The sequence below is a fragment of the Anomalospiza imberbis genome, chromosome 34 (genome assembly GCF_031753505.1).
Source record: "Anomalospiza imberbis isolate Cuckoo-Finch-1a 21T00152 chromosome 34, ASM3175350v1, whole genome shotgun sequence".
NCBI classification, from domain to species: Eukaryota; Metazoa; Chordata; class Aves; order Passeriformes; family Viduidae; genus Anomalospiza; species Anomalospiza imberbis.
The window spans coordinates 908,574-931,529 of NC_089714.1; the positions used below are offsets into that span (position 1 = coordinate 908,574).

Consider the following 22,956-nt stretch of genomic DNA (forward strand, 5'->3'; position numbering starts at 1 on the left):
TCCAGTACGAGCTGGAGTCCAAGGCAGCAAAGTGGTACACCACTATTGACGTTGCTAACACATTTTTCTCCATTCCTCTGGCAGCAGAATGCAGGTCTCAGTTTGCTTTCACCTAGAGGGGCGTGCAGTACACCTGGAACCGACTGCCCCAAGGGTGGAAGCACAGCCCCACCATCTGCCATGGACTGATCCAGGCTGCACTGGAAAAGGGTGAAGCTCCAGAACACCTGCAATACCTCAATGGCATCATTGTGTGGGGGAACACGGCAATGGAAGTATTTGAGAAAGGAGAAAGGATCATCCAGATTCTGCTGGAAGCTGGCTTTGCCATCAAGAAGAGCAAAGTCAAGGGACTTGCCTGAGAGATCCAGTTCCTGGGGGTAAAGTTGCAAGACGGATTGTGTCAGATTCCCACTGAGGTCACCAAAAGGATCACTGCGATGTCTCTACCAACCAGCAAGAAGGAAACACGAGCTTTCCTAGGTACCATAGGTTTTTGGAGATGCACATTCCTGAGTACAGCCAGATTGTGAGCCCTCCCTACCCGGTCACCTGTTGCCCTTGCAACAGGCAGTTGCCCTTGGCCCAGTCAGGACGGGACCAGAGGTGAAGAATGTGCTCTACTCTGCAGCTGGGAACAATGGCTTGTCCTGGAGCCTTTGGCAGAAGGTGCCTGGGGAGACTTGAGGCCGACCACTGGGATTCTGCAGCTGAAATTACAGAGGGTCTGAAGCCAACTGCACTCCCACTGAGAAGGAAATCTTGGCTGCCTATGAAGGAGTTCAAGCTGCCTCTGAGGTGATTGCCACAGAAACACAACTCCTCCTGGCACCCTGACTGATGGCACTGGGGTGGATGTTTAAAGGGAAGGTTCCCACTGCCCTCCATGACACTGCTGCAACATGGAGCAGATGGATTACTCTCATCATTCAGCACACCCGGATTGGAAACCTGAATCGCCCTGGGATTTTGGAGATAATTACAAACTGGCTGCTGGTGAGAACTTTGGTCTCACTGACGGAGAGCAGCAGGAACAAGTGACAAGTGCTAAAGAAGGTGCACCATGCAACCAACTACCAGCAGAGGAAACTCGATACGCTGTTTTCACTGACGGTTCCTGTGGCATCGTAGGGATGAACTGGAAGTGGAAAGCAGCCGTATGGAGCCCCACACAACACATAGCACAAGCTACCGAAGGAGAATGTGGATCAAGTCAACTTGCTGAAGTCAAGGCCGTTCAGCTGGCCCTGGACATTGCTGAGAGGGAGAGAAGTGACCAAAGCTCGACCTTTATATGGATTCTTGGATGGTAGCCAATGCTCTGTGGGGCTGGCTGGAAAGGTGGAAAAAGGCCAACTGGCAGCATAGAGGAAAACCAATCTGGGCTACTGATGTGTGGAAAGACATTGCCTCTTGGGTAGAAAATGTGTCTGTGAAAGTCTGTCATGTAGATGCCCATGTCCCCAAGAGTCGGGCTAATGAGGAACACCGAAACAACGAGCAGGTAGATCAGGCTGCAGTGATAGAGGTGTCAAAGATAGACTGGGATTGGGAACATAAGGGGGAGTTGTTCCTAGCTCGATGGGCCCATGATGCCTCAGGTCATCAGGGCAGAGATGCCACCTCTAAGTGGGCATGAGACCGAGGGGTGGATTTAACCATGGACAGTATTTCTCAGGTTATCCATGACTGTGAGACATGTGCTGAGATCAAGCAGGCCAAGTGAGTGAAGCCCCTGTGGTATGGTGGGCAGTGGTCCAAGTATAGGTATGGGGGGGCCTGGCAGATTGACTACATCACACTGCCCCAGACACGCCAAGGCAAGCGCTACGTGCTCACAATGGTAGAAGCCACCACGGGATGGTTGGAGACCTCCCCTGTGTCTCACGCCACTGCCTGGAGCACCATCCTGGGCCTTGAAAAGTAAATCCTGAGCAGGCATGGTACCCCTGATAGGATTGAGTCTGACAATGGGACTCATTTCAACAACAGCCTTATCAACACCTGGGCTAGGGAACATGGCATTGAGTGGGTGCACCATATCCCCTATCATGCACCAGCTGCAGGCAAAGTGGAGAGGTACAATGGACTGTTAAAAACCACCTTGAAAGCATTGGGTGGGGGATCTTTCAAAAACTGGGAGCAGCATTTAGCAAAGGCCACCTGGTTAGTTACCACCCGAGGTTCCACCAGTGGAGCAGGTCCTGCCCAGTCTGAGTCCCTGAATATAGCAGACGGAGATAAAGTCCCAGTGGCACATATCAGAGGTTTGTTAGGGAAGACAGTGTGGATCAACTCTGCCTCCAGTACCGACAAACCCATTGGTGGGATTGTCTTTGCTCAGGGACCAGGTTGTACATGGTGAATAATGCAGAAATATGGAAGAACACGATGTGTACCTCAGGGAGACCTGATTGTGGGATGAGCCTCATATGCAAATATCACTGTTTGTTGGATGTTACTGCCACTGTCTGTACATTAAACCACACCGACATGAGACAGAAGGAAATGTATAAGTGTCAAAGGTTTGAGCAAGAGAGATAGAAGGAAATGTCTAAGTGTCGAAGGTTTGAGCAAGTGAGATGGAAGGATGAGTAAGTGAAAGATGGAAGTTTTAACTTCATGAAGTTTTTACATGATGTTTGGTAGTTAGGTTGACGATTTGGAGATATGGGGTGGAATGTCCTAGCATGACATTATGGTGCTTGCATCCCCAATCGTGTGTTCTGTTTATGCTTGATATTATGTTCTGTGTCTTCAGGACTGACTCTGAAAGTGAAGGTTTGTTTTGTCTTGTTATCAGCCAGCTCACCTCCCCCATGGTCTGTGTCTAGGAGAGGCTAGGTTTCCTTGCTTGCTTGCTGGCTTGCTTGCTTGCTTTCGCTTTGCCCTTGCTTTTGCTTTTGCTTATTAGTTAGTTGGTTTTTTGTATTGGGGAGTTTTGCTTGTTGAATAACAGGGTTTTTTTTCCACTTCTCTCCAAGGAAATTCTTTCCGAACCAGGTAGGGGAGGGGCCGTGGGGGGGTTTGCTTTCTGGGGGCTCCTCCTGGAAGATTTCTCCCAAATTTGCCCTAAACTAGGACACCTTGGCATGTCAAGGGCTGCTTCTCACCTGCCCTGAAGCACTGGGGCTCGTGGCTTTCCTTCCTATGGGAGAGAACTGTCCTTCTCCTCCAGTGACCTAGGGCCAAAACCAGGATTCCTTCTCCAAATTTCTTTATATGCAAAGATTGTTCCCAGATGAAATCTGCCAGGAGAGACAGGTCTCGCTGCCTTGGCCACCCAGGGGCCACCTCTCATCTGCCTTTGAGACACTGGGACCATGTACTTTTCTTTCTTATGGGAAAAAAACATCCATCTCAACTAGGCACCCATGGCCAAAATTGGGCATCTGCCTCCAGAATTCCCTATATCCAAGGATAGCTCCCAGACAACAGCTGCCAGGGGAGACAAGTCTGGCTGGCCTTGGCTTCCTGAGGGCTGGCACTCATGTGCCTCTGAAACACTGGGGCTCTGGGCTTTCCTTCCTAATGAAAAGAACTCATCTTCTTGTCCAGGCACCCATGGCCAAAACTGAGATTTGACCTCCAAAATGCCCTGTGTCCAAGGATAGCCCCTAGAGGAAAGGTGCCAGGACAGACAGGTCTGGCTGGCTTGGCCTAAGGGTGGCCACCTTTCATCTTCTTCCAGAACACTTGGATTTTGTGCTTTTCTTTCCTATAGGAAAAAACCATCCATCCTGACCAGGCACCCATGGCCAAAACTGGGATTCCACCTCCAAAACTCCGTACATCCAAGGATTGCTCCCCAGTGAAAGCAGCCAGGACTTAAAGGTTTGGCTGCCCTTGGCCTCTTGGGAGCTGCCTCTCACCTGCCACAAAACACTGGGGCTCGATGCTTTCCTTCCTATGGAAAAGAGCCGTCCTTCTTCTCAAGGTGTCCAAGGTCAAAATTGAGATTCCTCCTCCCAAATTCCATATATCCAAGGATCCTTTCATGACAAAAGCTGCCAGGACAAACAGGTCTGGCTGGCTTGGCCTCCCAGGAGCCACCTCTCTCCTCTTCTGCCTTTGAAACACTTGGGCTCTGTGCTTTTCTTCCCGTGGAAAAGAACTGTCCTTCTTATCTATGCAGAAATGGCCAAAATTGGGGCTCCACCTCCCAAATTCCCTATATCCACGGGTTGCTCCCAGGCAAAATCTGCCAGTACCATCAAGTCTGGCTGGCCTTGGCCTCTGGTGGCTGCCCCTGCCACACTGGGGTTCGGTTCTTTCCTTCCCATGGAGATCACTGTGACATGGTGGGGACCTCATGGAAGCAAGGGGATCATTGTGGCACCACTGGAGCCCATGGAACCAAGGGGCCATGGTGACACAGCGGGGCTTCATGGACCCAGAGACCATTATGACTCTGTGGGGCCTGATGGAACCATGGAGGCCATTCTGACCCTTCAGGGACTCGTGTCACCAAGGGGGCATTGTGACACCTCAGGGTCTCATGGAAGCAAGGGACCATTGGGACACTGTGGAGCCCCATGGAACCGAGGGAACATGGAACAGGTCTGGCTGGCTTGGCCTCCCAGGGGCCACCTGACAGGTCTGGCTGATGTTGGAATGCCAAGGGCTGCCTCTCATCAGCTCCTGGAGTACTGGGGCTCCATGCTTTCCTTGCTAAGGGAAAGAACTATCCCTCTTTTCAGTTGCCCATTGCCCAAATTGGTAAGCTCCCTAAAAAATTTCCTCCATGCAAAGGTATCTCTCAGAAAAAAAACTGCCAGCTCTGGCTGGCCTTGAAGTGGTCACCTCTCATCTGCCCCTGAAACAGAGGGCTCTGTTCCTTCCTTCCTATGGATAAAAAACAGCCTTCTTGCCAAAGACCATGGCAAAAATTAGACTTTGGCCTCCCAAATTCCATATATCCAAGGATTGCGCCAAGACAAAAGTAGCCAGGAAAGACAGGTTGGGCTGGCCCTATGCTCTGGTGATTTTCTTAGGCTATGAGCTGAATGTTTTCATTTGAAAACACCTTGGAGAGGGCCCAGAGATCTCCCAAGGTGGGGTTTTGAGGCCTCGGGCACATGACCACTACATATGGGCAAAGGAGCTCTGTGCTCTGTGCTGTTGTGGTGGTTTTGCATCACAGAAGTGATGATCTAAGAGAAGCTGCTAGCAGTTTCCTCTGTGTCTGACAAAAAAACAATCAGTAATTAGCTTTGAGAGCTGACAATCTGTTAAACCACTAAGGAAACTGCACACGCCTCTGTGAAGACACAAGTTAAAGATGGAGAAGCCTGGCTGGGTCTCTTTCCCTTCTGGCCAGCAAAGAGGTGACCAGGCCGGCCCAGCCCCCGTCTCAGCCAGGCCAGGCCGGGCGGCTCCTGCCGTGGGGCCGGGCCCCTTCCCAGGGAGCCGCCAGGCCCCATCGGCTGCCGGGCAGGGCAGGGGAGGCCGCGGGGCCGAGGCCGGGCCGGGCCGTGGCTGCGGTTGCTGACATCTGGCCGCTACCGAGCCCTGCCCCGCCGCCAGCCCGGGCCCAGCCAGGATCCGCCGGGCCCCAGGAGCAGCCCCGGGCCGGGCCAGCTCGGCCAAGGTTCTGCCGCCCTTGGGGTTCGCCCACAACCAGCGGGCAGGGGAGGAGAAGCCATGGGCCCCGGCCGTGCTGCTGCTGTGCTCTGGCCTGGCTGCTGAGATCCTGGCCCTGCCCCAGCGTGGCCCAGCCTGACACAGCCCCAGCGCAGCCGCTGCAGAAACCTCCATGGTAAAACAGCTCCGGCCGCAAGTACCGAGCCCGGCCGGGGTCACGGAACCATCTGCAGGCCCCGGCTGAGATATTGACTCTTCCAGTGCTTCCATCCTCCCTTGCATGAGAGAAAAGGACAAAGTGCAGGCACACACAGGAGCAACATGAAGACACCGAGATCAGTGAAGAGGAAGTTGAGTCCCAGATGGGAGGGATGAGGAGATGCCTTGATCTTGGGGCTCAAATCCTCTGGTAAAGCTATGGAGAAGGATGTAATTGATACATCAGACTCTCTTTTTCCCTATAACACATTGAAAATAACTGGGAAATTACTTGTTCAGCAAAGGCCTCCATGTTAATGTAAGCAAATGTTGCAGTAGCTGTGATCCCATGAGAAGTTTGAACAATGAAAGACAGCAGAGTGATGAGAACCTATGCCCCCAGGGAGAGAAGAAGACCTCTGTTTGCAGAGATGAAGATGATTTCAGCAATAAATGAAGAGAACCTTTGCTCTTAAACACTTCATCTTGAAACTAATACCTCATAAGTTGACATGGCCCATAAACACAGCTGTGGGAAAAGCTGTGAAAAAATGGGAGGGACTTCACGATTGAAGGCAGGTGCTATTCATGGAAATGAAAAGCCATGAGACAACTGTTTTCTTGTGGAGAAGTCTCCATAACATTTACAAGAAGAACTTCTCTCCCTAAGTGAACTAAAGAAAGACTATTCTAGAGGTGGCAAACTGACTGAAAATTTTAGGTTTTGTCTCTTTACATTGTCAGGTTGTATGGAGAGAGGAAGTGTCCTGAAAGTTTCGTTCTGATTCTTTTGACTCTTTATTTCATTTACTATTAATAAACTTTTCTTTATACCCTTTTAGACTTTTGAGCCCACTTTGCCTTTCCCCTAATCGTATCTCAGAGCAAGAAATTAGTAACTATGTTCTAGTGAGTGCCCTGGTAATTAGCCAACACTGAACCCACCACAGTAATTAACGCATTGGCCGAGAAATCTCAAATTGGCGAAGCAAAGCCAATACAAAATCTTCCTGATGAACTGCCTCAGACAAGAGGGAAATCAAGGCACAGCCATGGTTTCTCAAGATTTGTTTGATTCTCATGAGCCCCGTGGTGCATTTGGAGCTGAGCCCTGGAACCTCAGGGCCTGAGAGGAGATTGCACAAACTTTTCCAGGAGTCAAAGTCAGAAGAAAACCCCAAAGTGTCTCAAAGAATTAATGGGTCCCACTGAGGTCCATCCCCGAAACAGGCTCCTCATGGACTCCTTGGAGGAGAGAACTGGAGGCCAGGATGGCACAAAAACCTCTCAGAGACTCAAAATGGCACAAAAACCTCTCACTGTGGAAAGGAAAACCCAAAGTACCTTACAAAAGTTGAGTATCTCAAAGCAATAATGAGCCCCACTGAGTGTCAGTGCAAAGCTCTCAAGGGACTCGTTAAAGCTGATAATTGGGGCCATGATTGCACAAACCTCTCACAGAGTCTGGATCAAAAGGGAAACACCAAGTACCTTAAAAGAACTGAAGCACCTTGAAGCATTCATGAGCCCCACTGGGTGCTGTTCCTGACAAAGCCTCTCCAGGGACTAATTACAGCAGATAATTGGAGGCCATGATTGCACAAAGCTCTCAGAGACTCCAAGGCAAATGCCAAAGCCAAAGTGCTTTGAAAAACCTGCAGTCCCTGGGAGCATGAAGGAGCCCCCAGGGCCATTCCTGAGCAAGGCTCCCCAGGGACTCCTTCCAGCAGATCCTTGAGGCCACTGGGATGTGGGCTAGGGGGGATGCTGAGGGCAGGACAAGGGGCTGACAGTGCCCAGCCTGGCTGGGGCTGTGCCAGGAGGCCCCAGTGCCTCAGGACAAGGTGTCTCCTGACAGCCCTTGGTGGCACAGACCCTGCTGTGCCCCAGGGCACCAGGACTTGGCTTCTCTTTGTCCCCACCTGTCATCAGTGCCTCCAGTTCTCTGCTCTGCCTGGGGCCTGGGGACACTTTCTCAGTCGTGTCCCTCAGTGGGACCCATTAAAAGTCAAAGAAACTTTGGAGTGTGATTCTGACTTGGAGTTCTGGAGAGGTTTCTGCAGCTCCCTCTCAGGGCCTGATGTTCAGGGCCTGAGCACAAAGCCCCAGAGGGTCATTAAAGTCCTTGTGCTGTGTCTGTGCTGCTGAGCTGGGCCGGGCTCCTGGCCCAGAGGGTGATCCTGGTAACCAAGGAGAGCTTCAAAAGCACATTTCTCTGGATGACCAGCTCTTCTCCCAGCCCAGCAGGGCTGGGGCACTGCCTGCAGCCAGCCCGGGCACAGCACAGAGGCACAGAGAGCTTCCATCAGTCAGGGCTGGGAAGGTGCTGAGAAGTGCCTGGGGCAGAATCACTGGCAGCCCTTGGCACAGGAACCTCTGGCTGCAGGACAATGCAGCTGCAGCTCCTGGAGTGATCTCCTACAGCTGGATCATCCCAATGCCCACAGACCCTGTGAGTACATTCTCTGATCATCTCTTGTGCAGAGCAGCCAGGGGTGCCCAGGGCTGTCCTGCAGAGTAGGGTCCTGCAGCCCAGGGCACTGTGCTGGGCCAGGGACTCTGCTGCCTGCCAGGGACAGCTCTCAGCCGGCCCGGGGAGCTGCTCCCAGCGCTGGAGAGAAGCTGTGGGAGGAAGGAGCCACCCTGAGCAGGGCAGGTGCTGCTGCTGAGAGCTGCTGGGTGGGGCAGGGCTGCTCCCAGCTCCAGACCAGCCTGAGCACAGCTCCGGAGGACACTTCCCAAAGAAGGTAAACCTGGGATTGCTGTAAAGCTCAGGAGCTTTCCTGAGAGTGTTTTCAATTTCCTGCTTGGAGAAGGTTGAGACAAAATAATTTTTGCCTTTTATTCATTGTCCATATATTAGCAGTTCTGGAAATTGCTATTGTATAGTTATAAAACTATAACCCTTACTTAACTCTATTAAACAGTTAATTAACTCTATTAACCTACTATTATATACTTATATTACTATAATCCTTAATTAACTCCAGTACATTTCCTAACCTTTCTCCTAGGTTTTAGAACAATAAGCTGACGGTCTAAATACATTCCTGAAATACTGCCTCTCCTGACTTGTCACTGTTCTTTCTGCCTGAGCAGGTCCCCATGTGCAGCCACAGCCAATGTCCAACAGCAGCTCCATCAGCCACTTCCTCCTGCTGGCACTGGCAGACACGCGGCAGCTGCAGCTCCTGCACTTCTGCCTCTTCCTGGGCATCTCCCTGGCTGCCCTCCTGGGCAACGGCCTCATCATCAGTGCCGTAGCCTGCGGCCACCACCTGCACACGCCCATGTTCTTCTTCCTGCTCAACCTGGCCCTCAGTGACCTGGGCTCCATCTGCACCACTGTCCCCAAAGCCATGCACAATTCCCTCTGGGACACCAGCACCATCTCCTACACAGGATGTGCTGCACAGCTCTTTTTCTTTCTGTTCTTCATCTCAGCAGAGCTTTCCCTCCTGACCACCATGTGCTACGACCGCTACGTGTCCATCTGCAAACCCCTGCACTACGGGACCCTCCTGGGCAGCAGAGCTTGTGCCCACATGGCAGCAGCTGCCTGGGTCAGTGCCTTTCTCTATTCACAGCTGCACACGGCCAATACATTTTCCCTGCCCCTTTGCCATGGCAATGCCCTGGGCCAGTTCTTCTGTGAAATCCCACAGATCCTCAAATTATCCTGCTCCAAATCCTACCTCAGGGAACTTGGGGTCCTTGCTGTTAGTGCCTGTTTGGTATTTGGTTGTTTTGTGTTCATTGTTTTCTCCTATGTGCAGATCTTCAGGGCCGTGCTGAGGATCCCCTCTGAGCAGGGACGGCACAAAGCCTTTTCCACCTGCCTCCCTCACCTTGCCGTGGTCTCTCTGTTCCTCAGCACTGCAGCATTTGCCAATCTCAAGCCCCCCTCCATGTCCTCCCCATCCCTGGATCTGGCCCTGTCAGTTCTGTACTCGGTGGTGCCTCCAGCCCTGAACCCCCTCATCTACAGCCTGAGGAACCAGGAGCTCAAGGCTGCAGTGTGGACACTGATGACTGGATGGTTTCAGAAACATTAAACTGCTGGCCAATTTCTGCAAATCACTTTTAATAAAAGTCATCTCTGAAACTTCTTGTTGGTTTTATTTTGGAGGTTCATATTTTTACTTTTTTGATATTGTCCACAAATAAAAATACACTCTGTGCCATTTCTCACTATGTTTCTCTCCACCTTCCCTGTGGCTACAGACTGTGTCAATGAGGGTCTGCCCTCTTGGTGGCTTTAAAGGAACTAAAGGATCTCCCTGCAGAGTTTTCTGCAGAGATGCCCTTTTGTTGCCTTCTCTGGAGCTGCAGCAGCAATGTCTGTGTGCAGAGCTGGGGCAGATCAGTGCTGGCACAGCAGCTGTGCCCATCAGCAGCAGCACTTGGTGTTGCCAGTGCTGCTCCCGTGGCCCTGCCCCGCTGCCCTGGTGGCCCTGGTGTTGCTGCAGGGCCTGAGTGCTCTCGGGGCCGGGCACAGTCCTGGGGGTGGCAGTGCCGGGGCTGCAGCAGGGACAGCCCATGGGCACTGCTGGGGCAGCGCTGACGCCTCAGGCCAGGGCCTGGGGGCTCCAGGCTCCTTGCCCAGGCTCTCTCAAGAACACGGCCAGGCCAATGCTCAGCACAGAAAACCCCCGTGCGCAGCCCCAGGCTGGCCGTGGGCAGGCTGGGGGCAAACAGCATGGCTGGTGCTCTGCAAGGGCCCTGGGGCAGATGGGAAGGAGCAGCAGAGCAGGGGCTGATCCATCCCCAGTGCGCTGGACAGCCCAGGGCAGCGTCCCAGAGCGTCCTCATGGAGCTGCCAACAACATCCCCCCTCTGCAGCCCTGGCCTCTCCCCCAGCTCACACAGGTGCCGCATCCTTGCAGGCACAGCCACGGCAGCGCTGGCTCAGGAGCCCCTGTTTGCATTGCACACAGCAGGCGGGAGCACCTCCATGCTGCTGCTGTGGGGACATGAACCTGAGGGAGCACAAATGCCATCAGCCCCTGGGGCCAGGAAGGGCTGGGGGACGCCAGGGAAACCACTCAGCTTTGTCCTGGCCTCTGCAGCCAGCCAAAAAGTTTGTTCCCATCAGCTGGGAGTTTCCTGTCCCACTGCAGACACTGCTGCTCAGAGCCAGGGCTGCCTGGCAGCCACCCCCAAACTGCCCTGAGCATTTCCTTGGCTTCACCTTTGCTTTGTTTTCTCTTTCCTAGTTGAAATTTATTCCCATTGCCCACCCCTGTTCCTTCCCCTGCAAACCGCCCATCCCTGTTTTCCCTTTGCTCTCTGGCCCCACTCCCCATTCCAGTTCCTGACTTGGCACCATGGGAATGGCCCTTGGGGAGCAGGATCATCCCACAGGTGCTGCAGGAATTGTCTGCAGGCTCCTGCAGTGCCTTTGCCAGATGCAGCCCAGGCCAGGGGGGCACAACTGGGCTGCTGTGTCTGGCTGTGGGGCTGCCTGTTCTGGGCAGTGAGGAGGGGATACCTTGCTGGGCAGCAAGGTTGGAAAAGACCTTGGAGATCATCAAGTCCAACCTGTGCCCTGACACCACCTTGTCTCCCCTGAGCCTCCACTTCTCCAGGATAAGCAACCCCAGCTCCCTCTGCCGCTCCTCACAGGACTTGTGCTCCAGACCCCTCACCAGCCCTGTTGCCCTTCTCTGGACACACTCCAGCCCCTCCATGTCCTTCCTAAATTGGGGGGCCCAGAACTGGACACAGCACTCGAGATGCTGCCCAAGCAGTGCCCAGCACAGGGGAAGAATCCCTGCCCTGCTCCTGCTGGCCACACCATTCCTGATCCAGGCCAGGAGCCATTGGCCTTCTTGGCCACCTGGGCACACTGCTGGCTCATGTCCAGCCTACTGTCCATCAGTCCCTGCAGGTCTCTTTCTGCCTGGCTGCTGTCCAGCCACTCTGTCTCCAGCCTGTAGTGCTGCAGGGGTTGTTGTGGCCAAGGTACAGGACCCAGCACTTGGACTTGTTAAACCTCTCCTTGTTGGATTTGGTTCCTGGATCCAGCCTGTCCAGGTCCCTCTGCAGAGCCCTCTTGCCCTCCAGCAGATCAACACCCCCAGACAACTTGGTGTCACCACGGTTCCATGAGGCCCCAGAGTGTCCCAATGGTCTCCATGATTCCATGAGGGCTCCCAGTGTCTCATTGTCTCTTTGGTTCCATGGGACCCCTTGGTGTCACAAGTCCCTTGGATCCTTGGGCCCTGCAGTGTCACAATGGCACCGTGGTGCCCCAGGGCCCTGCAGTGTCACAATGGATCCTTGGTTCCATGAGGTCTGGCAGGGCAGCAATGCTCTCCTTGGTTCCCGCTGTCTCCCACACCTCCCACTGTCAGGCTATAGAAGGACACCTGGCTGATGAAGGGGAGTGGGAGTGGGTACCTACTCGAGGAGGTAATAATAAAAATCCCTCCCAACCCCCTCTCCCAAGCCAGGTGTCACTTCAGATTCGGTATGATCCCCTGGATCTGGAGAGTCAGCCAGATGGTTTAGAAGAAAATTATCTGCCCAGTGAACCTCCCAATTATGATTCATCTGTGAGACACATCCCCACCTCTAACATCAAAAAGGAAAGAAGGGTAATCGTGGTGGGTGACTCCCTCCTGAGGGGAACAGAGGGCCCCATATGTCGACCAGACCCACCCCACAGAGAGGTCTGCTGCCTCCCTGGGGCCCGGGTACGGGATATCACTGACACACTGCCTGGGCTGATTCAGCCCTCTGATTATTGCCCACTACTGATACCCCAGGCTGGCAGTGATGAGATTGAAAAGAGGAGTGTCAGGGCAATTAAATGGGACTTTAGGGCATTGGGTCAGGTGGTTAATAGGACAGGGGCACAGACAGTCTTTTCCTCAGTCCCTTTGGAGTCTGAGAAAAATGCTGAAAGCAATAGGAGAGCTCACATTATCAACGAGTGGCTCAAGGGTTGGTGTCATTGACAAAATTTTGGATTCTTTAATCATGGGGCAACTTTTACAGCACCTGGCCTGCTTGGACCAGACGGGCTCCATCTTTCTGTGAAGGGCAGAAGAATTTTAGCTCATGAACTGGCAGAACTTGTTGAGAGGGCTTTAAACTAGGTCTGAAGGGGAAGGGAGATGCAGCTGGTTTGTCTGGAAGCAGGCTCGTGGGTGGTAAGCCTGAGTTAGGGGTGAAATCAGCAGCCCAGCTGAGGTGCATGTACACCAATGCACACAGCATGGGTGACAAACAAGAAGAGCTGGAGGCCAAGGTGCAGCAGCAGAGCTATGATGTCATTGCCATCACAGAAACAGGGTGGGACGACTCACATGGCTGGAGCGCTGCACTGGATGGCTGCAAGCTCTTCAGGAGAGACAGGAAAGGGAGAAGAGGTGGAGGGGTGGCCCTTTACATTAGGGAGGCTTTTGACACCATAAGTATTGAAACTTAGGAAGATGGAATTGAATGTCTGTCATGGTTTGACACTGGCGCGATGCCAGCGCCCCCATGAAAATATACTTTTTAAAATAATTGCTGTGAGATGTGATCAGGAACAGAGCAGAGCAGGCCCAAACTTAGTAACTAAGGAAAGAACTTTATTAAACTACTTCTACTAGGAAAACTACAAACACTAAATCCTGGATGAAGACTTCCCAACACACCCCTCCTCCTCCCACTTAATTTCTAAACAAACTTAACAGTGAGACACCACCCAGGATCTTAATCAAGTTGCCACCCTTCAGATATTCAAACACTCAATCTTTCAAGGGAGACAGGAGTCTCTCCTGTGCCACAAACCCCCCCCAGGAAACACAATTGCCACCCTTGTGTTTCCATGTCACACATGGCGACTGCCCGGAGAAAATCTGCCATGGTGACACTCTCCTTTCCATGTCACAGTGCTCTCACCACCGGGCATGGACAGACTGCTCATAGGGCTCCTTTAAGGATGCTTTGCCATGAACCAAAAGAGACAACAGTTCAGTTTCTCATTTTGGGACTACAGTCCCCCCCATTTTCCCCTGGGGCTGAGGGTCCAAGAACAGAGGTCCTCTTCTCCTCTTCTTCTTCCCTGAAGATAGAGGGCTTCTCCACACCTTCTCTTTACTCCTCTGCTGGTGATCACTGAAACAGGTCTCCTGGCACACCAACGCACCACCCTAAGTGCAGCTTCTGTCAGGAGAATTTGGTTCAGTCTATGGCTAACAAGAGAAGTCCAGCCACAAGCCACTCCATCATCTCCTTCCAACTCGAGAATTTCTTTTTCCATCATCTCGGATCCCAGACTGTCTCTCTTCTACTTCAAATCAAGGAGGAGTAATATTTTACAAAGCCTTCATTTCTCAGGAAAGGGTTAAAAGTTCAGACTCCCTGGACGGCTGATATCTCTGCCCAGCAGCCGATTCCCAAGGCCAAGGCTGGGCGCCTTCCCCCCCCCCTTCTCCTCCGCGCCGGCAAAGTTACAGGTGCCGTCTGGACTCTCTATCTCTTCTCTCTGGGGGGGGGGGGGGAATGACAAAGACATCTCCACTTCTCTCCACCCTTCCGTCCACAGGAGCTGGCTCAGTTCCAGTCCTTCTACCCCTCAGCTCACCTCGACCAGGCCGCATGGCTTCCCCTCCCCCACCCAGCCCCATGGCTGGGCAGGGGAGGTCTGCAAAGCACCTTGACCGGAACCAAAGAGAGCGAGCTCTTGGGAGTTCTTGCTTTTAACCCCCTGTATTCTCAGAGGCGTATCCCTATCTTCAGTGGTCACTTCAGGTGCCAATATCCAAACTTGACCACTGATTGGTTTGACCCAACTTCCTGAAGAAAAAAAAAAAAATCACTTCCATATCAAACCACGACAATGTCTATGGGTGAGACTTAGGGGGAAGGCCAACAAGGCTGACATCCTACTGGGAGTCTGTTATCAGCTACCCAACCAGGAAGAAGAGGTGGAAAACTCACTCTATAAGCAGCTACAGAATGTTTCAGGATCATCAGCCCTTGTTCTTGTAGGTGATTTCAATCTGCTGGACATCTGCTGGGAACTCAATACAGCTGAAAAGAGGCAGTCCAGGAAATTTTGAGAGTGCACGGAGGACAATTTTTTGTCGCAGCTGGTGAGTGAGCCCACCAGGAGAGGGACTATGTTAGATCTGTTGTTTGTAAATAGAGATGGGCTGGTGGGAGATGTGGTGGTTGGAGGTCACTTGGGGCACAGTGATCATGAAATTATAGAATTCTCAATATTTGGTGAAGTCAGGGGGAACACTAAAAAGACTTTTACATTGGACTTTGGAGGGCAGACTTTGGCCTACTTAGGAGACTTATTCAGAGAGTTCCTTGGGAAGCAGCCCTTAAAAACAAAGGAGTTCAGGAAAAGGGATGTGCTTCAGAGATCTCGAGGGCACAGGATCAAACTGTCCCTGTGTGCCTAAGGACGAGTCGACGAGGAAAATGCCCAGCCTGGATGGGCAAGGAGGTTTTGAAGGAACCTAGGAATAAAAAGAGGATGTATCGTCTTTGGAAAGAGGGTCAGGTCTCTCAGGAAGTATTTAAGGGGCTTGCTAGGGCAGGTAGGAAAGAAATTAGGGAAGCCAAACCTCAGATTGAACTTAAAATTGCAGCTTTTTTAAAGGATAATAAAAAATGTTTTCACAAATACATCAATGGTAAAAGGAAGGGTAAGACCAACCTTTGTTCTTTATTAGATGTGGAAGGGAATTTAATAACTGCAGATGAGGAGAAGGCAGAGGTGCTTCACGCCTTTTTTTGTCTCAGTTTTTAGTGAGAAGACAATTTGCCCCCAGGACAACGGTCCTCCTGGGCTGGTTGATGGTGCCAGAGAGAACAATGGTGTACCCATTATCCAAGAGGAGGCAGTCAGAGGACTGCTGAGCTGCTTGGATGTTCATAAATCCATGGGACCAGATGGGATCCACCCCAGGGTGATGAGGGAGCTGGCAGATGAGCTTGTGAAGCCGCTCTCCACCATTTACCAGCAGCCCTGACTCACTGGTGAGGTTCCAGATGACTGGAAGCTGCCCAATGTGACACCCATTCACAGCAAGGGTGGCAAGGAGGATCCTGGTAACTACAGGCCAGTCAGCCTGACCTCAGTACCCGGTAAAGTCATGGAACAGTTCACACTGAGTGCCATCACACAGCACTTCCAGGATGGCCAGGGTGTCAGACCTAGCCAGCAGGGGTTTAGGAGGGCTAGGTCGTGTTTGACCAACCTGGTCTCCTTCTATGACCAGGTGACCCTCCTGGTGGATGCAGGACAGGCTGTGGATGTGTCTATTTGGACTCCAGCAAGGCCTTTGACACTGTCTCCCACAGCACACTCCTGGAAAAGCTGCAGCCCACGGCTGGGACAGGAGCACTCTGTGCTGGGTTCAGAACTGGCTGGATGGCCGGCCAGAGAGTGGTGGTGAGCGGTGCTGCATCCAGCTGGGGACAGTCACCAGTGCTGTCCCTCAGGGCTCTGTGCTGGGCCAGCTCTGTTCAATATTTTTATTGACCACATGGATGAGAGGATTGAGGCTTTCATTAGTAAATCTGCAGATGACACTAAGCTGGGAGCGTGTGTCCATCTGTTGGAAGGTAGGAGGGCTCTGCAGGGACACCTGGAACAGCTGGATAGATGGCAGAGTTCAGTAAGTTTAAATTTAATAAATCCAAGTGCCCAGTCCTGCATTTTGGCCACAATAACCCCCTGCACTGCTCTAGGCTGGGGATGGCGTGGCTGGACAGTGCCCAGGCAGAAAGGGACCTGGGGTACTGGTCTACAGTCGGCTGAACATGAGCCAGCAGTGTGCCCAGGTGGCCAATAAGTCCAATGGCTCCTGGCTTGGATGAGGAATGGTGCAACCAGCAGGAGCAGGGCAGTGATTCTTCCCCTCTACTAGGCACTGGTGTACTTGGCATTCTTCCCCTGTTGTGGCACCATTCCTCGAGTGCTCTTTCCAGTTCTGGCCCCTCTGTTTGGGAAGGACATTGAGATGCTTGAGAAGAGTGACAAGGCTGGTAAGGGGCTTGGAACACAAATCCTGTGAGGAACAACTAAGGGATCTGGGGTTTCTTAGCCTGGAGACAAGGAGACTCAGAGGTGACCTTATCGCTTTCTACAACTTCTTGAAAGGTGGTTGTAGTCAGGTGGGGGTTGATCTCTTTCTCCAGGCAACAAATGTCAGAACGTGAGGACACAGTCTCAAGCTGTGTCAGGGGAAATATAGGTTGGAGACTAGGAAGACGTTTTCACAGAAAGAGTGATAAAATATTGGGATGGCCTGCCTGGGGAGGTGGTGGAGTCATCATACCTGGAAATGTTCACAAAAAGACTGGATATGGCACTTGGTGCCATGGATCAGTTAAGGTGTTTAGGGCATGGGTTAGACTTGATGATCTTGCAGGTCTCTTCCAACCCAGTCATTCTGTGATGCTGTGAAAGCAGCCCACACCTGAAGTCAACATCTGTGCAGACCAAAAGGCAACACTGTCATCCTTCCTCAGCCCACTCTCCCTGACCAGGCTGCTTTGCTGTTGGCATGGGTGGTGGGGCAGCAGGGTCATGACATGCATATGCGTCACAATGGCCTCGGGGCACGATGTCACCGTGGGTCACAAAGGCCTGGTGGGAATGGCCGCCTTTCTGCCAGAGGCCTGGTGGTTTCCATGCAGATGCCCCTGGACACAAAGGCCTTCTTAATGCCTTTGCCCCTTGACTTTGCCTACCCTTGTTCCTCTCTCAATGATCTGCAGCTCTCTCTTGTCCCACCTTTGTTCCTCCCCTAAACATCCCCAAGGAAGCCCTGTGCAAAAGTGCCAAAGTGCTTTTCCCACCCAGCCCACCTTGGGTCCCAGCACTCGGCCTCAATTTCCTGGAGAAAGATCATCAGGAATGCAAAAGCTCCATTTGGACTTAATCTGATTGCTACTGTGGAAGACTATAAAAAGTGTGTTTTTTAAAAAGATTAATAACAAAGTAGGGCCAAGGAAAATGTCCATTCTTTTTTGCAGGGATTGGGGGCGGGGTGGGGAGGGAGGGATTCTGGTCAGAAATATGCCAGGGGCATCCTGGTTGTCTGTGCCAGCCATAGTGTGGGCAGCAGGACCGGGCTCTGATTGTCCCTCTCTGCTGGGCACTGGGGAGGCCACACCTCATATCCTGTGCCCAGCTCTGAGTCCCTTTACCCTGTGGCTACATTTAATACAAATTACTGTCACCACAGGACACAAGGAAAAATGACGCACCACAGCTTTGGTCACCATGAAGAGACGAATTTATTTTTTTCTGACTCCAATCATTTATAGTTCTCAAAAGTGCCAGTGGATTGGAAGGTGAACGTGCCACCTCTCCAACGACACTGGACAAACTACCAGTCTATCAAATTTCTCCGCCTCTATGAAAGAATGCAAAACAATAGGTTGTTTACAAAAAGTTGCGTGAGAAAGTTCTCTACAAGAATGCAAATTCAGAAGGCTTTAGAAAATCCTAAGAAATCAGGGCGACATCTCACCCTTCTCAGTTTAAAAAAAAGAAAAAGGAAAAAGAAAAATGAACAGTGTTCAGTGTCCATTCATGGAGGAATCATCAGAGTGATCACTCGCATTGTCTGCATCCGAGTCATCACTCAGCGATTCACCCACTTGATGCTTTTCAGGTTGGTCACGGTTTCCATGTTGCCCGTCGGCCGGATTCTGTCTCTGCGGTCGCAGGTCAGGGCGAACACACTTCGAAGGTACCCAGCGTGCCCCAGTATCTGTGGACACACAAGCATACCCGCGCCCCAAAGCGATAAGGTCATAAGGACCTTCCCACTGTTTGGTGACTAAATTCCGCACTCAAACCTTTGCTCGAGGCTGATGTGCCTCGTCCGCAGCCTGCAACGAGAAATGATGGTTCAAAATGACAGGGTTATTTGAGTTCTGTTGCACCGTAAGATGATTGATGGTGTACAATGCTTTTTCCAACCGACTGTGCGGGGTTTCACCCTGCATTCCCCTTTTCTGTTTTTGAAGAACCCGCTTCAGGGTACCATGAGCGCGTTCTACAATAGCTTGACCAGTTGGAGAATGAGGGATACCAAACTTGTGTGACACACCCCACAACTGCAGGAACTGCCGCACCTTTTGCGATGTGTAAGCAGGACCATTGTTGGTTTTCACAGCAGAAGGTACCCCCAGAACGGCAAAAGCCTGCCGCCAGTGGGCAATGACATCGCGGGCCTTCTCTCCAGTGTGAGCAGAAGCCCACATTGCAGAAGAGAACATGTCCACCGTGACATGCACATACTTAAGCCGGCCAAACTCGGCAATCTGGGTGACATCAGTCTGCCAAAGCTCCAAAGCCCTAAGGCCTCTGGGGTTTACCCCTGCTGGTAAAGGCGAAGCAAGCGCATGGCAGTCGTCACAGGACTCGACAATGTCCCGAGCCTCCGTTGGCGTCAGCTGAAACTGCTTCTGCAAGGTATGTGCGTTCTGATGGGAAAACCCATGCGATGCCTTGGCCTGCGCGAATGTATCAGGCTGAGGTGCTACCCACGCCGGGTTAGCCAACCTATCAGCCCTCGCGTTACCTTCTTCCACAAATCCTGGCAAGTTGGTGTGACTCCTCACATGCAAAACATAAAATGGATGAACCCGGGCCTGAATGGCACACCACAATGTCTTCAGTAAATGAAACAAGGCAGGATTACTGACCTCCTTCAACACTGAATGACCCAATCGCTGTGCAATGTCAGCCACATAGGCGGAATCCGTGACCAAATTGAAAGGTTCCTGGGAAAATCTCTCAAATGCCATAACAGCAGCCCTTAATTCAACCAATTGGGCTGATCCATCCTGATGACCTTCCAGAACCTGCCATTCAGATCCATCCTGTCAGGTAGCAATGGCCTTTCCAGTCTTCCCCGAGCCATCAGTAAAGACGGTGGGCCCTTGCACGGGGTCCTGACTATTTTTGGGCCGCAAAGAAATTTGGGTGGATTTCGCCACCTGCAGTAGGTTGTGGCTGGGCAGATGATAATTGATCTGCCCTGAAAAGTTTTCCAGAGCACATTGCAGGGATACGCTATGTGCAAGGCTCCAGTCAAAATCCTCCCGGGATACCGAGAGTATGATCTTTGCGGAATCCGTGCCCATCAATTGCAAACACCGTTGCCAGCATTTGATTATTAAGCGAGCAAGCAACTCAGCCAATTCAGTTGCCGTCTTCTGCGGCCGATGGGGCAGGAAAACCCATTCCAAGATGTGCAAAGGATCAGACCATTTGTCACTCCACTGGCCAATGATACCTGTGGGATGCGAATCTGGAATGGTAACGAATACAGTGTCATCAACGGAGAAATCAATGCGATAAACTTGGCGGGCAGAAACAGCCTGCTGAACCTCCTCCAGCACCTGATGTGCCTCAGGGGTCAACGTGCGAGGCGACTTTAGATCAGAGTCTCCTTTCAACAAATCATACAGAGGAGACAGCTGTGCGTCGGTTAGTCCCAGGTACGGACGTAACCAAGTGATGACACCCATCAACTTCTGGGCATCATTCAGTGTCTTCACCGAATGCACAAATTGCACCTCCTGGTGTTGGATTGTCCGTTCCAGAATTTTGACCCCCAAATACTTCCAAGGAGGTTGTCGCTGAACCTTTTCTGGAGCCACCTGCAGTCCATGCTCATGCAAAGCATCGAGCAACCGAGGCTGAATCCTCACCAGCTCATCCTGGGTGGAAGCAGCCACCAAAATGTCATCCATATAATGATACAGACGTGCACCAGGAAACTGCTTGCGAACTCCAGACAAGGCACGAGCCACATACCATTGACATATGGCAGGGGAATTACGCATCCCCTGGGGCAACACTCTCCATTGATATCGCTGTGCGGGCTCAGCATTGTCGATTGCTGGCACCGAAAAGGCAAATTTTGGTCTGTCATCGGGATGCAAAGGAATTGTAAAGAAACAATCCTTCAAATCCACGATGAAGATTGGCCAATCTGCAGGAAGCATGGTAGGCGATGGCATGCTTGCCTGCAAGGTTCCCATACTTTCCATCACGGCATTGACCTTTCGGAGGTCTTGTAACAACCTCCATTTCCCAGATTTCTTCTTGATGCAGAAAACAGGAGTGTTTTCCACACTCCTGGTGGACCCTGGTCCAACTGCTCCTGCACCAAATCCCGAAGGGCGCTCAATTTATCATGAGGGAGGGGCCACTGGTTCTCCCAAACAGGTGTGTCCACCAGCCACCGTATAGGAGGCGTGGGACACTCTGCGCCCTTCGTCGCAGTGGCCCCCATCAAAAACCGGTCCCGATGCGCACCCCCCATGCAGACAGAACATCCCTTCCCCAGAGGTTAGCAGGAGTAGAAGTAACATGTGGCCTAACCCAGGCCGTCTGTCCCTCTGGGTTTGTGATCAGCACAGACCGCTGGCTCACGTAACATCGTGCCGTCCCCCCCAGTCCTGCGACGGATGTCTCCACGGGACTCAGAGGCCAGTCCGGAGGCCAGGTGGTAAGGGAGAGAACTGTGACGTTAGCGCCGCTATCGAGAAGCCCGCGGAGGTGAATCTCCGATGGTGTCGCACCGGGGATGGACAGAGTACATGACATCTCGGGATGGTCTTTGGTCAGGACAGCGGTCCAGTGAATTTGAGGCGGCCCAGTAGACCCAAAACTGCCGACTCCACACGACCGGCCAGCTGTCCTGCGAACAGAAGACTTAAAAGGTACAAGTTGAACAAGCCGTGTCCCTTTCGGGATCGTGACTGGGGGGGTGGGTGTGGAAACCATTGCACAAATCTGCCCCGTGAAGTCTGCATCAATGAGACCCAGGTGCACAATGATGCCCTGAAGGGTGGCACTAGACCTTCCCATAAGGAAAGCACTCATGCCTTCACCCAAAGGACCAAAAGCATCCAGAGGAACCTTGTGTATTTGACTAGATTCTAACACAACTGTTGCTGCTGTGCAGACATCCACATCTGCTGATCCACGGGTGCTGGCTGCAAGCTGGCTGAGCAAACCTCCATGGGCTCTGGGGTCTGGAGAGGAACTTGTGTCCTCTTGCTTCCCCTTCGCGCTCCGCTTCCCGTTTCCCGGGCCCGGCAGCGCCTGGCCATTAACATGAACAGTTGCCTTACAGGCGTATGACATATGGTTGGGCCTTCCACACCGGCCACACAAAAACATGGGAAATTTTCCCTTCTGCACTTTCTTTCCCTGTTTGGTGCTGGCCCGAGCAGTCCCCCGCTGTTGTTGCCAGCCCTGCGGCACCGCCCAGACCGGCTGCGGAACGGTAGTCCAGGCAGCCGTCTTTTGAACCGAGGGGCTGAGGTCTGCACAGGCCTCTACCATCTGCGAGACAGTAGCCGTACCAGGAAGAGCCCCTATGACTCTCCTACAGTCTGCGTTACAGTTGCTCCTGGCCAGGTTCGCAAGCACAATTCTCCTCGCCTCAGGATCTGCTAACTGCCTCTCCACAGAGGCAGTCAGTCTCCCTGCAAATTTCATGAAAGGCTCATCTACCCCTTGGACAATGGTTGCAAACGGCTGCAGAGGAGCAGCCATTTCCAGGGTCTGAACCACTGCTGCCAAGCCTAGCGTCTGGCACTGGTCAAGCACAAGGGGATCATATCCAGCTTGCCCCTGAGGATCAACATAATTGCCTGTGCCCAGCAACATATCAGTGCCAACCGCACTCCTGGGATCCTGTGGCCCCCGCGTAGCATTCTTTTGCACTGCGCTGGCTACCAAACGAGCCCACTTGTCCTCAAAAACGTCAAACTGCACAGGGTCAAAAAGAGCATGTGCCACAGAACGGATGTCGGAAGGTGTCAGCATCTCAGCAACAAGCATGCGAAGCGTCTGCATAACTTCAGCAGACCCGACACCATGCTGGGCAACGGTATCACGGACTTCCTTCAGTGTCTTAAACGGTAAAGGTTGATGTGTGTTGTAACACCCCTAAGCACAGGGAAAGCCTGGGGACCCCTTGTCAAGGTCGCATCACCCGCCGTGTCCCGTCCCGTGGGCTCCACAGGGACAGCAGCAGCCGCCTGACTGTGAGGCAGTGCAACATCACTTGACACCACGCTCCCCGCAGCATCAGCAGAGCCAGAGGAGCCTCCCCCGCGATCCTGCAGGCGCTGCGAGGAGACAAGAGTCGCACATCTCCTCAGCCTTACCCAGGACCTCCTGCC

At 52.4% G+C, this 22,956-nt stretch overlaps 2 protein-coding genes and 1 pseudogene across 4 annotated transcripts in view; 2 read left to right on the top strand and 1 right to left on the bottom strand.

The window, feature by feature from the left end:
• LOC137464017 (zinc finger protein 850-like) overlaps positions 1-22,956 on the top strand; it is a 646,379-nt pseudogene that overhangs the window by 394,323 nt on the left and 229,100 nt on the right.
• LOC137464016 (zinc finger protein 850-like) overlaps positions 1-22,956 on the bottom strand; it is a 506,586-nt gene that overhangs the window by 262,930 nt on the left and 220,700 nt on the right. The window lies entirely within an intron of this gene.
• LOC137464023 (olfactory receptor 14J1-like) lies at positions 8,997-9,856 on the top strand. Its single transcript, XM_068175358.1, has one exon. The coding sequence runs from the start codon at positions 9,072-9,074 to the stop codon at positions 9,834-9,836; it is 765 nt and encodes a 254-aa protein (XP_068031459.1). The 5' UTR covers positions 8,997-9,071; the 3' UTR covers positions 9,837-9,856.

Coding starts and splice junctions, on each gene's coding strand:
- LOC137464023 (XM_068175358.1), top strand. CDS start 9,072: ATGTTCTTCTTCCTGCTCAACCTGGCCCTCAGTGACCTGGGCTCCATC.